The 15723-nt window shown below is 37.6% G+C and overlaps 2 protein-coding genes across 2 annotated transcripts; both read left to right on the forward strand.

Moving 5' to 3' along the window:
* Positions 1 to 3493: 3493 nt before the first annotated feature.
* On the forward strand, positions 3494 to 6545 carry tmed3 (transmembrane p24 trafficking protein 3). Its single transcript, XM_024296047.2, has 3 exons — positions 3494 to 4093; positions 4246 to 4491; positions 5754 to 6545. Exons 1-3 carry the CDS (start codon positions 3950 to 3952, stop codon positions 5985 to 5987), a joined length of 624 nt encoding a protein of 207 aa, XP_024151815.1. The 5' UTR covers positions 3494 to 3949; the 3' UTR covers positions 5988 to 6545.
* A 1875-nt stretch (positions 6546 to 8420) lies between these two features.
* On the forward strand, positions 8421 to 11792 carry LOC112161066 (isocitrate dehydrogenase [NADP], mitochondrial). The gene is made up of 11 exons (XM_024296046.2): positions 8421 to 8538; positions 9239 to 9330; positions 9409 to 9574; positions 9671 to 9831; positions 9905 to 10048; positions 10211 to 10347; positions 10423 to 10574; positions 10683 to 10795; positions 11355 to 11452; positions 11538 to 11630; positions 11708 to 11792. Exons 1-11 carry the CDS (start codon positions 8421 to 8423, stop codon positions 11790 to 11792), a joined length of 1359 nt encoding a protein of 452 aa, XP_024151814.1.
* Positions 11793 to 15723: the final 3931 nt, after the last annotated feature.

The following is a 15723-nucleotide window of genomic DNA, read 5'->3' on the forward strand; positions in this document are numbered from 1 at the left end:
AGCGTGGCTTCTCTGACTCAGCTCCACACAAGCACAGACCCGTCCACGGTTGTAGTCACGGCATGGGCCCGTCCTCTCAGCTCCTTCTAATGCCCACGAATGCAGAAAACCTGCATTCCCTCTGCAGCCTGAGGCCACTGTTCACATTCGTGCTCCGGCAGAACGAGTGAACAGCACAGGACAGCACGCAGGACAGGTAGAGATGGGACGAAAATCCCAGGAGAGTGGTCAAAGAGAGACACCTGCATACCAGAGGGGGCAGACAACGTAAGTCTCCACTCCGCACACCGCCTTCACAGGGGATGTGTGCGATATCCAGAGGGAGAAAACAGCCGCAGATTATCTGAGGTTTAGGAGAGGGAGTACATGCCACTGCCTGCACCTGTGCTAACTGCCACCACATGTCAAGGTGATTCAGCTGCAGTTCCTAGAAAACTCTGAGCTACTTTTATTCCCCATATTGTTATTATAATACTTCCCCCAGTAAAAAAAAAAGAGGAAACTGATCCCAGAATGTATTTGTACTGTAAACAGACTTCCTGGCAGAAAGCTGCTTTCGTTTGATGTGAATAATCTAAATAAATGAAAAAAACAAACGGATAAAAAGAAACAACTTGTTTGTCAGAGACAAACAGGAGCTTTTGTGTCCTCCTTCTTCGTGGGTTTCAGGTGGAGAAAAGTAGAGCACAACAGAGGTCTCCCTTTCTAGGAGCAGCTGAGTACCTGTAGACCTGACAGGTATGCACTTAGTGGAATGTTCTCACCCACACCTGTGGGGAGCACACCCACCAAACCTGGCCTCTCGCAGCTCACTGGCTGATCTTCTCTGTGACTGACAATAGCAACAGCTATTTGTCTCGATTCCTCAAAGGCCGGGGGGCAGGTATGGTGAGTTCTGACTGTGAACCAATGGCGAGGGAGAAAATCTGTGGGAGCCAGGCGGGGCTTCGGTGAAATAAAACTCATCAATGGGGTGTGTCTGAAAAGTCTGACAGGAGTCAAATAGTGAAGGGTTATCCCTGCTGAACCCCTTTTGCCCAGTGGAAGCTCAGCTAGTCTTTTGCTGCACGAGGATCTACGGAAGGCTGCCGAAGAAGAGCTACATCTTTGTTTTGAGAATCGTGGAAGTGAAACGACAGATGGCATCTGCTCTGAGCTTCAGGAAGTCCACTTTAAGACCTGGAACTTCGAGGAAAACAAAAATGGCTTCACACAGCACTCGGCGAAAACTTCAGACAAGTATTGATGAGACTTCTATCGGGAACGTCTAGATGGTCTTATGGTCACTCACATCTCCTTATCACTTTTCCAGCCCAGCTATGTGCTCTGTATTCGTTGGACGGAGAACTGATAAGGGCATGTGCATGACATTACCTACAGGTGCCAGTGAGCCTCATAGCCTGTGGCTAACCAGCCAGGTCACTAAGTTCATTGATGTTGATTGTGTAGCATTTTTGTTTTTACGTCAAAATAATTAAGCATTGTTTCAGTGTAAAACATATGACAAAAACAGAAAAACTTAAACCGGTAATGTGTTTTTTTGAGCTTGAAATCAGCCTAACATGAGACAACACAGCTAAGTTTAGCAGTTATCTGTGAACCAAAAATACTTAAGTGGAATCCAAAAGTTGGTGAGTAATTAGAGTAGATAGTTTTGCATGTAAAAGCTTTGCATTTCTCAATATGAACCAAAACATTTGCATCAATACACAAAAAAATATGTTAGCAGTGAGACATCAAAATGGACAGGAAATACACATCTTATGCTTTTAGGTTTTAAAATAAATTTGGAAGTTTTGTGATTCTACCTGTTACCTTAAATTACTTGTCAAGAAAAAGATATATAGCTTAACAAATTCCCAAACAGGTTAGTTTTTGTTCACAGATGAGAGTCCTCAGTGGGCTGAAGAGCCGCCTGGATCATTTAGATGTCTTTGTTGACTCTGCGCCTGCGGCATCAACCTCCTCACTGCACCAGGTGGAGGATCATGTCTCCTCTCCACAGCAAGATTTGCAGCTCGGTCAGGAAGGAGGGAAAGTTACTTATTTCATGCTACATTTTTTTCCTGCACCACCCTTCCTTCTACTTACCGTTCATTTCATCGGTGTGGCATCGCAGACTGATGCTGTACCAAATAGTGTTTTTAAGTTTTACTGATATATGATTGAAAATGTCAAATACTTCTAATAAAACCCCCTTTTGATGACTGAAATAGTCTTTTGTGTCTTTATTAGAAGCATTTTGATGCATTTACTTTTTTTTTATTTGCTTTAGTTACAACATAGATCGATTGTTAAAAAAAAAATGCCAATTTGCACCTATTACTGTTTTCACACAATGACAGATTAGAAAAAAACTACTTACCTGTAGTGCATACTAAAAGTAAGGCAATACATTTTTTCCTACTTTTTATACATCATTTTGTAAGCTTAAAATATTCTAATTTAGTCTGGAGAAGTGGTTAAAATACTTCCTACTCTATACATACATATTTAGAATCCTTTCTCTCTATATACTCATGCATACTTCATAAAATAACTTTCATGTGTACTATTTTTTGCTAACTGCTTTACTAAGTCGAAACACCTAGGCAGAAAGTTCAGGAAATAATGTGAAAGTGTGCACTGCCTAGTTTCACAGAAGACTTTAATGCTTTATTTAGTAGGAATAATCACTGAGATTTAATAATTTACTGACTCTTGATGATGACATTTGCAGTTTAATTTTGAAATTGTGTAACATGATGCAAAGAGCTGCTAAAACATGTCCAGGTTTCCATTTATAGCCAAGTGGATAGTTTGCTGGACTGATGAATGAAAATGAAAACCACAACTCTTCATCGTGGATTTTACAATGAGGAAAGCTAATTGAAGGGTGAAATCCAGGATGATCCAGGGTAAAGATCATATCTATGCCAGTCATCACAGTAAAAAGCTGGAAGCAATCTCTCTCTTTCTGTGCAAATCTTTTCAAAGAACGAAGAGGAATATTTTATATTATATATCAATGACAGATCAAGAATGTTGCACATTTTGTAATATAAAAGTAAAAATCAAGGGGGAAAAAACGGTTACACAACATTATTTTTGGGTTAATCATGTTTTAAGATAGGCCAAAAGTTTAAAGAAATGCATCTATATAAGTTAATATTTGAAATTATCACAGAAAAGAAACTTATAATTTCCTAGAAATATAACGGTAAAAAGTGTATTTATTTATTGACTATGCAAAACCTAATAAACACAAAAAATAGAACAAAAAAAGTGAAAATGTCATGGGGAGGAGGGGTGGATTACAACAAAATTAAATTACAATGAATTAAAAAGACAATTTTCCTTATTTATTTACTTATTTGCTTATTAATATTTGTTTGTTTATATTCACTGAGAAATGGCACATACGCATAAACATTTATAAATATGAAGTCAGTAAAATCCAGCAACTATCCGGATGTAGAGGCGTAGAATCATTGCCTGTAAAAATAGTGAATGCGTAGAATTGGGGAGGATTTTCAAAATAAAACTCTTGCTAACCGCTTCCTGTCAACTTTCGGGAAAAAAAAAACACAAGTCTACTGCGCGTCGTTTAAGTTAAGCTAACATGCATTAATTTAAGGATTTTAGATGGATATTTACTCGGATACATACAACTTCCGGAATTCACATAGAAAACGCTTCGCGTTGTTATTTCGTGTATTTTAACTATTTGTAAGATTAAATAGTTGTTGTTTTTGTCGGAATTGTGTTACATGAATTGTTACATACATTGTTGCTCGGATACTTTGTGTGAAAATAACCCCCCCAAAAAAATAAAAATAAAATAATCAATCAAACTTATCCCGGAAGTGGTTCGCGCTCGCGCCACGTCAGAGCAAATCAAGAGCTATTTGTCGACAGTTCAGAGTTCAGGTTTCTGCAGATTTGCGTGTTGATCTGTGCTGCTGAGACGATGCTCCGCCGGGGACTGACTTACCTGCTCCTGCGTGTGTGTGCGGTGCTGGCGACCGAGCTCACATTTGAGCTCCCCGACAACGCAAAGGAGTGTTTTTACGAGGAGCTCGAGAAAGACGTGAAGTTTGACATAGACTTTCAAGTGAGTTCCTGTTAGAGCTCTTCATGTCACGGACGGTGATGCCGCTAAGCTTATAAAAATACATATAAACAGAAGTAATAGCCGTTAAAAGCATTTTTTTTTTTTTACTTTTGAGGTTGCAGCATGTGTTCAACAATTTCATTGCTTTTCAGGTGATTTCAGGAGGCAACTATGATGTGGACAGCTTTGTGACAGATCCTCAGAACAATGTTCTGTACAATGAGAGGAAGAAGCAGTATGACAGCTTCTCCCTCACTACCACCATGAAGGGAGTCTACAAGGTCTGCTTCAGCAACGAGTTCTCCACCTTCACTCATAAAACGGTGTACCTGGACTTCAGGCATGGAGAAGAGGAGCCACTCCTCCAGAGCATGACTAGAAGTACAGCACTGACTCAGGTAAGTCTGAGATTAAATTTTATTTTAAAATGTTTTTAAGAAGCAAAATGTTGTATAGCATCTGAGGGAAGTGATTAATCAATACTTTAGGAAACATCATTAAATAACAGTCTGGTTTGTATTTAGTCCCCCTACTGGTTTCACTGGTGCTGCAGTTCATAGAAAGTCCACTAGATGGAGACAAAGTTGGCTCCTTAATGGCCTTTTGAACTAAAAGCTGTGGTGGTCTTTATATATGTCTTTAAAATACATTACTTTGTCACAGCTTCACAACTCATTTTTAAAAACAATTATAAACATTTATATTTGTTAACACTGATAAAACTGTCATCTTGAAAACATATTGAAACAACATTTCACTGCAATGTATAGAACTGCTTCTAATTCATGTTTTTCAAAACATTAAAAAACACAGTTTAATCGATTTTTTTTTACATGAGTTTTGTTAGGAATACATTTTTTAAATAAAAGATGTAACTTTATAAAACCCCATTTATTTGTATTTTATTTTTAGGTTCAGCTATAAAATGTTGCAGGGTTTACATTGAAATGAAATATTGGAACATAAACTTGATTCATTATAAAATATATTCTCAATTTATTCTTATACGTTTTGCTTCATTTCTAAACAAAAAAAATGTGTTTTGACAATTTTCAGAAACAATAGATAATAAATACCCAACAGAAGACCTCTGATTAAAACAAATATCCACTATTTTTATTTTAATTGAAATCTGGCATAGTAAAAACGAATTTTCTTTGAATTGCTACTGTAAGGATTGCTTCATTTTCCAGAGCACCAGTGTTATCATGAGGTACCCGCTGTAGGGATTAGATGGTCCACACACATGACTGAATGACTGCAGTGCTCCTGCCAGCAGCATAACAAAAAGAGTGTGAAGGAAGAGCCGCCAGCCGTTGTGTTCGCCCCGCACATGTAATCAGTTGATTAAATCACTTCCCTCAGATGCTATACCTGATTAGAAATGATAGTTCACACTTCAGTCAGCATTTTAAGATCTTGGTGTTCAAGCTGCTCCCTCAGCGGTTTTGCAGTGGGGGTGTAACAAACCTTCAGGATGAGAACAGGGAGTCCTATCGCCGAGAAGTTATCACTCATGTCAAAATAACCTTTTTATTTATGTCAAAGATTCTTATTAAAAAAAAATAACATCAGGATTTTGATGTCAGCTGACCCCGGTTAGCTTGTTCCCTTGTCTAATCTTAAAAAAAGACATATATATGTATATTTTTGCTTGCAGTTGGAGTCGTCTTGCGTCGCCATCCATGAGATCTTGAAGGTGGTGATAGATTCTCAAACGTGGTACAGACTAAGAGAAGCCCAGGACCGCACAAAGGCAGAGCACCTCTTCGAGCGGGTCACTTACTGGTCCTTCGGAGAGACTGTTTTGCTGTTCGTTATAGGCATTGGTCAGGTCATGCTGCTGAAGAGCTTTTTCAGTGAGAAGAAAGGCTCTGTAGCTGCCACGACTTAACCTGCCTCCTTCATTCTGTCCTCAGACGGCTGAATGTGCATTTAGATTTAAGCTCTCAATTGTTCCACTTTTCGACATGTTAAATAGTTTAGAATTTATTCTATTTTTCATAGCTTACAAGAATGTGTTTTCATGTTGGTTTTGTTTACAGATTGAACTGAAAAGAACCACCAAACATGCTGCCTTGAAAATAAATCAACTTTTTTTGTTATTTTTTTATTCTCATTTAAGGCAAAAAGACTATTTTGGGTGTCATTATTGTTTATTATCTTAATACCTGTACAGTATTGTTACATATTCTGTAACATGTTTGCTCTTGACTGCCCTCCAAGTGCCTTAAAATGTATTTTCTCCTCTTTGCTAAGTTAGTTTTATGAATTTCAGTTATTAGTTCTTCACTGGATTTGTTGAGACTGCTTTTGTTGGGAGTTTGCACCAAGTTATGTTTTCAAAAATGAGCTTTGAATTATGTCCATGACATGGATGGTCAACAATTTCACTTTAAAGCATTTTAGAGATTTATAGGTCAGTACTGAATAAAATTTTATTTAGACTTAAGTCTGTCTTACTGTCTTCATCTGGCTCCATCACTGGATAAATAAGTTTGTGTTATATTTGTTTTCAGTTTATCAGTATGGACAGATAATATTTTGGAAACTTTAATCTCTGTAAAATTTGGCAGAAATTTGTCAGGCCCTCACTTGTTGTAACAGAATACTTTATTATTCTAGTTAATGTAGTCAAATAGTTAAAAACCCAATAAAATAATTTGTATGTATATATATATATATATATATGTATATGTATATGTATATGTATATGTAAGTGCTAAAAACTATAAAGATTTAAAATAAGAAATTTGGGCTTTGAGAGATAAATGTTTTCGACACATTTTGATCATTTACCCTTAAAGTCTGACTACCAACATGTAATTTTATCTGAGTAGTGAAGACAATCAAACACCTACAGGGTGTAAGATGTTGGCAGAATACGTACATAGACTGAAAACGCTAAGGTCAAAGTGTGAAAAGTCTCCAGAAGTAGTAGAGGGGAAAGATTTCGTGCGACTTCCAGATCCAGTCTGACAGGATGGAACTCAACCAGCCATTGTGGCGATGGACTGAGAAAAGTCGTGGCAGTACCAAGTGATGGCTACACCAAGAAGAAGGAATATGAGAAACTGGAGAAACAGGACTTGGGGAAGAACTGGAGAAGGCCTTGAAAGTGAAGATAAAAGTAGTGTCAGTGGTATCTGGAGTAACTCCTAAAATGGAGGAGTGGCTAAACGGCAGAACCCTGCGAAAAACTTCAGACATCTCAGTGCAGCGGTAGGAACGGCTAAGACTGCACAGGACCATCAAGCTCCTAGCTTGGAGGAAAAGCCACCAGCAGTGGATCAGAGGAGATTTATTTAATATATATGTATATTATACAGTATAGTAGTTGGTTGCATACAACAATAAAGATTTTCAAAGTTTTTATGTGAAACTGCATTTAAATATGGTAAAGTTTACTTTACAAATGTAAACTGTGGTTTTTACAAATGAAAAGCTTTCTATTTACTATATATATATATATATATATATATATATATATATATATATATATATGGTTAGTTTTTAGATCCAAATTGTACAATTATTATTTCTAATTTTAAATAATACATGTAATTTATTCATCGTATTTATGTTTTTGCTTTTAACTTTGGAGTGTTTTAGTGTGCTAGTCCCGAGTCTATGTAAATACAGAGTTTTAGTGTATGGATGAGTGTGGACAAGACCAGCCAGTGATAATAATACACCTTGAGAAACTTGTTGTAATTTTGTCTGTAGCTTTCTCCACTTCAACCCCTGTTTCTTCTGCATGCCTCCCTCCTAATCTACGCCATTCTCTGTCTGGTTTTCATCCTTTCCAAGAAAATATATACATAAATATAAAGAAAAAACAAAGTTTAGGTTAAAAAATGTTACAAAATGGGTTTATACAAATGTATTTGTGTATCAGAGACTAAACAATCAGTCCAACACAAGAGACCCCCATAGACCTAAAATGTAGAATTTGTTTAAAATTATTTTTTTTAAGTAGCCTACATTTATATTGTTATGGGAGAGGATGCTATTGTAGTTTTCAATTGGATTTCCTTTTTATTTTTGATTTTCTTTTTACATGTATACGTGTATTTACAAAAAAAGACATTAATAGTTGTAATGTTTTATTGTGTTTATCTTTAATAAATTGAACTTTGCTATTACTCATGCGTGAAAGAACACAAATAAACAAGTATGTTTGCACTTGAGCACCTGCAACGTGGCTTTGCTCCTGCGCTCCAATCAGAAAGGGGCCAGACGTCACGTGGGTGCAGGTTCCGCCGTGCGCTCGTGCGTGCTTCATTCACAGAGGCACAGGGTTCATTCGTCCGGATCCTCTCCCAGCATGGCGGGAACCCTCAAAGCCCTGACTGCCGCGTTCAGGAGCGCAGCTGCTGCTGGAGTGCCGCCCTCCCCCGCTGCGGTGTCTGCGGTCTGCCACCGCAAACTGCAACGCAGGAACTGTAAGTCAGCCTAAAACCCGCACAAAGACCGCAAACGAGCGACTTTTTGATGTTATAGGATACTATAATGCGGCAGGAAGTGAATATTTGGCGACTAGCCATTGATGAATCACATTAAAACTAGAAAAATGGGCATTTATAAGAATTTATTCTGAAAATTTTCAGCATAATAATCTTAAGTGCTTAATAAATCAATATATTTGTAGCTTTCTGTCATTTTAAACCACAAAAATTTGAATCCAAAATGCTTGAAATGATGAACTTTGTGAGTTCACCTTGTGTCTCAGCTTTTGAGTCCACAACACATGGACTCAGAAAGGGCTTGTCAGGTAATAAACACTATCAAACCTCATACAAGCCCAAGGCCACAGCGCCTAGCACCTGCAATTCTTGCAATGACTATATAAAAACTTGTGAAACCTTTTATGCTCCCTTTGGCGTTGCTGTTTCTATAAAGACGAGGCCAGTGTCATATTAGGAATTGATGTCCTTTAAGTCATTCAACTTAGGCATGCTGGATTCATTCTTTAGGTACATTTCTGTAGATAAACGGAAATATTTCAGAAAGTTATGATTGATCTTAAATTAGCTGATAAATATTTATGACACGGCTATAAATGTGTATTATTAAACAACACCTTTGACCCCGTTAACGTCTGGTTTCCTTCATCGTTTTTGAAGTCAGTCTGACTCTTTTCAGATGCAACAAAGCGGATCAAGGTGGACCAACCGGTGGTGGAGATGGATGGAGATGAGATGACTCGCATTATATGGGAGTTCATCAAAGAGAAGGTAGAGTGAGTTGAGTTTCTTACTGTAGGTACACCTATTGGAGTAAGTTGATGTGACGTATACTTATACCTCAAACAGCTAATCCTGTCCAACGTGGATGTAGAGCTGAAGTATTTTGACCTGGGACTACCCTATCGAGACCAAACAAATGACCAAGTCACTATCGACTCCGCTCTGGCCACCAAGAAATACAATGTGGCTGTAAAGTGTGCCACGATCACCCCTGATGAAGCCAGGGTTGAGGGTAAGTTCGTGGTTGGTGACATTTTTCTTTGCATCTTTTCATCCGTTGTTGCAGCCATGGTAGGGTCCTATTATTATCCATATGTTCGTTTTTCAGAGTTCAAGCTGAAGAACATGTGGAAGAGTCCCAACGGAACCATCAGGAACATCTTGGGCGGCACAGTTTTCCGTGAGCCCATCCTGTGTAGGAACATTCCTCGGCTTGTTCCTGGTTGGACATTACCCATAACGATTGGCAGGCATGCTTTTGGAGATCAGGTACTTGTAAATACATTTTAATGAATGCATCTGGATGAAAACCTTTTTTACATTGTGATGTGTGATCTCCCAGTACAGGGCAACAGACTTTGTCGTGGAAAAACCAGGAAAGTTTAAAGTCGTGTTTTCTCCGGCTGATGGAAGCAAGCAGGAGGAGTGGGAGGTGTACAATTTTACTGCAGGGGGCTGTGGGATGGGCATGTACAACACTGATGAGGTGAGAATGTTTGTTTTTAGTTTAAATTTCAACAAAATAGTTTGACCAAAATCAAGGCATAACAGAATAAAAGAGTCTATAAGAGTTCATAAGACTTTTTCCTTTTGGTTGCGGTGGAATAAATTAAGAGTTTTTCTTTGTTTTAAACTCTTTCTTACTCAGTCCATCAGCGGCTTTGCTCATAGCTGCTTTCAGTATGCCATCCAGAAGAGGTGGCCTCTCTACATGAGCACCAAAAACACCATCCTCAAGGCCTATGATGGCCGCTTCAAAGATATCTTCCAGGACATCTTTGAGAAGTAAGATAAAGAGTAGAAATGCCTATAGACTTAACTTGGGGGGTTCAAAGTCTTTTACCTTATAACCTTTTTCAGGAACTACAAGCCAGAGTTTGACAAACTGAAGATCTGGTATGAACACCGGCTCATTGACGACATGGTGGCTCAGGTCCTTAAGTCTTCAGGCGGATTTGTTTGGGCGTGTAAAAATTACGATGGAGACGTCCAATCAGACATTCTTGCTCAGGGTAAGTGTTACTCATTGAGCCCCCAAATCCCTACTCACTGTTTTAGTATTTGCACTTTAATGACACAATCATTTCTTCTTTTCTTGTACACGGATGTGCTGTCAACAGGCTTTGGGTCTCTGGGTCTCATGACGTCAGTGCTGGTGTGTCCTGATGGTAAGACGATTGAGGCAGAGGCTGCTCACGGCACCGTCACCCGGCACTACCGTGAACACCAGAGAGTAAGAGTAACTCTGATAAAGTCTTGACCTTCTACTAGCTAGCCCTTCGTTTATCGGGAGAGTTACGGTCTAAAAATGACCACGAACTAAGATTACAGATGTGTTTGTTGAACCCCTCACTTCACACTTGTACACATTTTTATCTCTTTTGTAAACTAAAACTTTTAAAGAAAAATAAGTTAAGTATTATAGAAAGTACAAAGATCTGATTGCAATTGAAGATTAATGTAGATCTGACAAGTTGAACGAATTCTGTACAGGAGACACGACATAGAGGAGATTGACTGACAATATCTATAGCCAATTCAAATGCAGAACACAATGCGCTGTAAAAAAAAACAAAATTAAATAGCAGACTGCAACATTGTGCTGAAAAAAATCTGCAAAAAAGTGAGACTGTGAACGATGACTGCGACATAGCGAAGAATCTCTGTATTTCTGTTTGATTTTTTGACCATTTTAAATGTTGTAAAAACAAATGTGCCAAAACTTTTTTATGGCTAAGTATTTATAATTTATTCAACAAACTTATCAATTTTTTTGGGATTGTGTTCTGAAGGGTAAACCAACCAGCACCAACCCCATTGCCAGTATTTTTGCGTGGACGAGGGGACTGGAACACCGAGGGAAGCTGGATGGCAACTCTGACCTAATAAAGCAAGTTTTAATATATTTAGCAGCAATAACGATGCATCATTTTTAATCACAGCCATTCTTTCTAAACTACATCATATTGGTTCAGGTTCTCCCAAACTTTGGAGAAGGTCTGTGTGGAAACGGTGGAAAATGGCGTGATGACCAAAGATCTCGCTGGTTGCATTCATGGTTTGGCTAAGTAAGTGATTTCAAATGTGTGACCATGAAAGGTAATTTTACATTTTTCAAAGGGTAAAAGAAGTTGTTATTTTGCAGCTGCAAGCTGAACGAACATTACGTCAACACGTTGGATTTCTTGGATGCCATCAGGACTAATCTGGACAAAGCTCTGGGCAAATAAAAGGGAATCAGAAGGTTTTACTTGAAAAATGCATTCTTTTACTCTACATTTTCTTTGCATTCATCTCTAATGGAGACATGTTTGTTTTTGTGATTTCTGAAATTTTTTATTTATGTTCTGCAGTTTACAGACATTTCTTAAGACTCAAATGATGTAAATGTACTCCAATAAAATGGTATTTGTGGCACTTCTAACTTTCTATCTTTATTTAGGAGGGTTTTTTAGGGAAAAAACATCCACAAAACAGGAATAACGTTTACATTATCACCGTGGGTGTAAAAAGATTTATTGCTTACAACCTGATAAGAGTGTTTCAGTTTACTGCTGGTTCAGTGCTACTTCCTTAAAATCTGAACTGGGCAGAGCTATGTTCATGTTGAGGGTGGGGTTTCATTTCCAGTGAAAGGAGTTCAGCCAAATGGCAAATCCAGAGATATCATTCTCAAATAGAGAAAATATGTACCTTAGTCAGTCATTTTAAAACGATGCTTTGTAATAATTAGTGTTTAGGCTAGAAAAACAGAAGATTTAGCCTTTTTTTTCCATCCGTCCTTTATTATAATAAAAGTTGCTTGCACTAGCTTTTCTTCAAATAAAATTCCAAATAAATGAAAATGATCGACCAGCTCCACCTGTTCACTTACTAACCTTGGAGTAGTCTTTATACTTTTGGTGTTTTTCCATAAAAGATAAATAAATAAAACCCTGCTTGTATGACTATTCTTCAATAGTTTAGGTTACTTCTTGAATTTGTTTTAAATAAATCTGCCTCATTTCTATAAAGATTGATCTTCTGCAAAATAATACGTATAAATCAGGCACCACCTTTTCAAAAACATAAACCTGTCAATGCAGAAAAGATAATGGGTCTTATAACACTGCCCTGTGGAATTCCATTGTCTACTGTATATGACAGTATCTTTTCTACTTTTTTACTTCCATGTGCTTCGTAAACAAAAATCTTATTATGCAGTGGTCGAGTCTTCATACAATTGATACCTTTATAGATTATAATTTCCAGAAAATACACAATCTTTTCTGTGATCATTTATTTCTAGCATTTTCCTTGTTTGTAAGGTAAGAGTGATTTGTCTATAACTTTCAGGACAATATAATTCGTTTTCTGGTTTGTTGATTAGAAGTAATTGCCTTTGACATTTTAATTTAATTTGCTTCCTTAGGTGTTTAAGCATTTTATTGCATGCTGCAGATGTGAACCAGATTTTGCTTTGGTTTGTTTCATATCTGAGTGAGAAAGGAGCATGCTGGCTCTCCATTTTAATGACTGTTAGGTTGTCTTGCAACGTTCATCTCTTCTGTTTCTCCTTATTTCTGTCAAATTTCTTATACAATTATTAATAATCTATATACTATAAATAAAAAAAATGGTTTCATTCTTTATTCTTGTTGGATCTGTAGTTATATTCTTCCCCATTTTTAAGAATTATTATTTCCATTTTCTTTGAATACATTTTCATCTTCACCCAAACATCACCCACTAGTTTGACCAAACTTATCACAACATTTTTTCAGCTTCCCTCTTTCGCCCTTTTAATAACCTTCTTTACCTCAGCTTGAAATGTTTTATGTGCCAATAAATTTTGAAAATGATGAGCTGTCCTTAATACTTGTAGACTTTTATTTCCCTCCCTAATTGCCTTCTCACACTTGTCTGACCACCACGGTACATTTTTCTTTTTCACCGTCTGCTTTTAGGAATCATTAGTCTCAACTTTCCTAAATGTTTCTTCTACTTTTTTTCCACATCCATCTCTCACACCTACATTTCTGTGTACTGAGATTTTAAAGTCTTAATGGAGTTTCTAGACGACAAACGAAGTCAGAAGATAAAACATCATTTTTTAAATTCTTATACATTTCCTATGAAACTCCTTGTGTTTCATTGTGAATCTTAAAGGCTTTGATACATATTCCTTTAACAAATAAGACAAATATTCTGGGCAGTTTTTCACCATTACTCCTTGGAGGACCAATAGTGGAACATTTAGTCTTTTAATATTTGACGTCTCCTTGTCATTCTTATCATTGTCATTTTTAAATAAGCTTTTTTTTTCTCCTACATACTTCTCCATCAGAATTCCCCAGATTCCCTTTTTGCTCCACTGACCTCCCAATCCTACTTTGTTCATAGTGGTCATCTTGTGTTTGTCTGTTTCTTCAACCAATAATCTGCTGTCTCCTAATCTTTAGTAAATGTAATCTCTCCTATTTGATTTGTTGGTGTCTTCAGGTGTATTCAGACTGGAAAAGTCTGTTGGTTTGGACAAATTTGGTCCAGATCCAGTCTAGAACCTTGCGTTTGGTCTGTATTCAGACTGCTGTCTACAGGACATTTCTGTTCCAAAACAAAAGCTTATAAACAAAACCATGTAACTAAAGATCTATTCAGTCATTTTCAAAGCATCGGGAGAAAGAATAATGGAATTTCTATGCTTTGGAGTCCCTGTCGAGATAGTTCACTCATTCAAACTTTGTATTTCGCTGACTGATTTTGAAAGTCTTTGAACACACATCATGCACTCAGGGTCCAAACTAATGCTGGTTAGGTAGGTGCACACACTCAACCACTAAAATACCTGAGTGAGTTCGCTGATAACACATGACAAACACACGCACGCGGTTATCAAATCCTTTATTTTGTTGGTGTATTGTTTTTGTTAAGTGTTTTCTTTTTGCTGACTTGTGTCTGCTTACCTTTTTTAGTCCTACTTTCTGCGTCAAAGGACCCAAGCTCTGGTTTTGGTAGGTTTTTGTAGTGCCTGACCAAAATTCACTCATTAAGCCAAAGTGGAACAACCTGGCTCAGGGGAGGGGCCATGTCTTATCAAAGCTCATGTTCAGAAGGTCTGTGTTTAGAGTTGGTTCTGAAGTCTTTGGTGGATCTAATGGAAAATAAAATCACAAGCATCTTCATCCACACAAACTTCTGGAGTTTGGCTTTTGACCTGTCTGTCACTACATGGACCGGAACGTGACACAGTTGGTACGGCAGAGACATGCTGAAGGAAGTTACTGAGGAGACGACCTCAAGAAGGTACGCTGATAAGCCACTTACTCAATTCTGCTGCTCCTCCCACTGATCCATGTTCTTTATATATTTGGCACCTTTTACAAAGGAAACTGGCTTTTCAGCAGTATCAGACTTATTGTCCAGGTATATTTTTACACTAAATAAGTAATCACCAAAGAAACACGTTTTACTTTTGTGCTAAATTGGTTGTGATGCTAATGTTTTACCAGCAGATGTCGATGTTGAATAGAGCTAACTCTTTCGTTTGATGCTTTGCATAATCATTCAAGCCCATTATTATTGCTGGCAGTTCCAAGCTGTTGATACTGCAGAATAACCAAGGCTTTCTGCAATGGAAAATTCCACTCTAACCATTGTGACTGCCACTCACAGATCACCTAAAGTCATGCCACCTTTAGGGATGTCTTCATTGGTTTCACGTGGGGCTTCTTTTTTTTTTTAACCATATAAATCCATTAAAAATACCTTTCAGGCTGTAAATTCAGAGAAACGTGGAAACGGACTTGTTCTGCTTCATTATTTTGAACTGAGTCTCAACAGACATCTTAATATCTTAATAACCAGGCCCTATTTTTTTTATTTTTTTTTTTCCCATTTTTCCTAAAACGTTCAAGAAGATGAACCAAGTGCCTTGATCAAAAATTACTAGAAATTACCATTTAGATTACCTTCTTTGCCAACTTTTTAATTTCCTTTCTGGGAAGAAAGTTCCCCTGGAATTGGCAGGGAACCTCCTATCTATTATTAGCCGGCAGCCTTTAAAACTCCATAACTTTGAGCGAAATGAACAGTGTCATCCTGGAATAGAATTTGCCATGCAGATATAGTACAAACCCGGCACAACGGGCAGTTCGAATCAAACCATCTGAGCGCTTCATA

Source organism: Oryzias melastigma, linkage group LG3 (assembly GCF_002922805.2).
Source record: "Oryzias melastigma strain HK-1 linkage group LG3, ASM292280v2, whole genome shotgun sequence".
Classification (NCBI taxonomy): domain Eukaryota; kingdom Metazoa; phylum Chordata; class Actinopteri; order Beloniformes; family Adrianichthyidae; genus Oryzias; species Oryzias melastigma.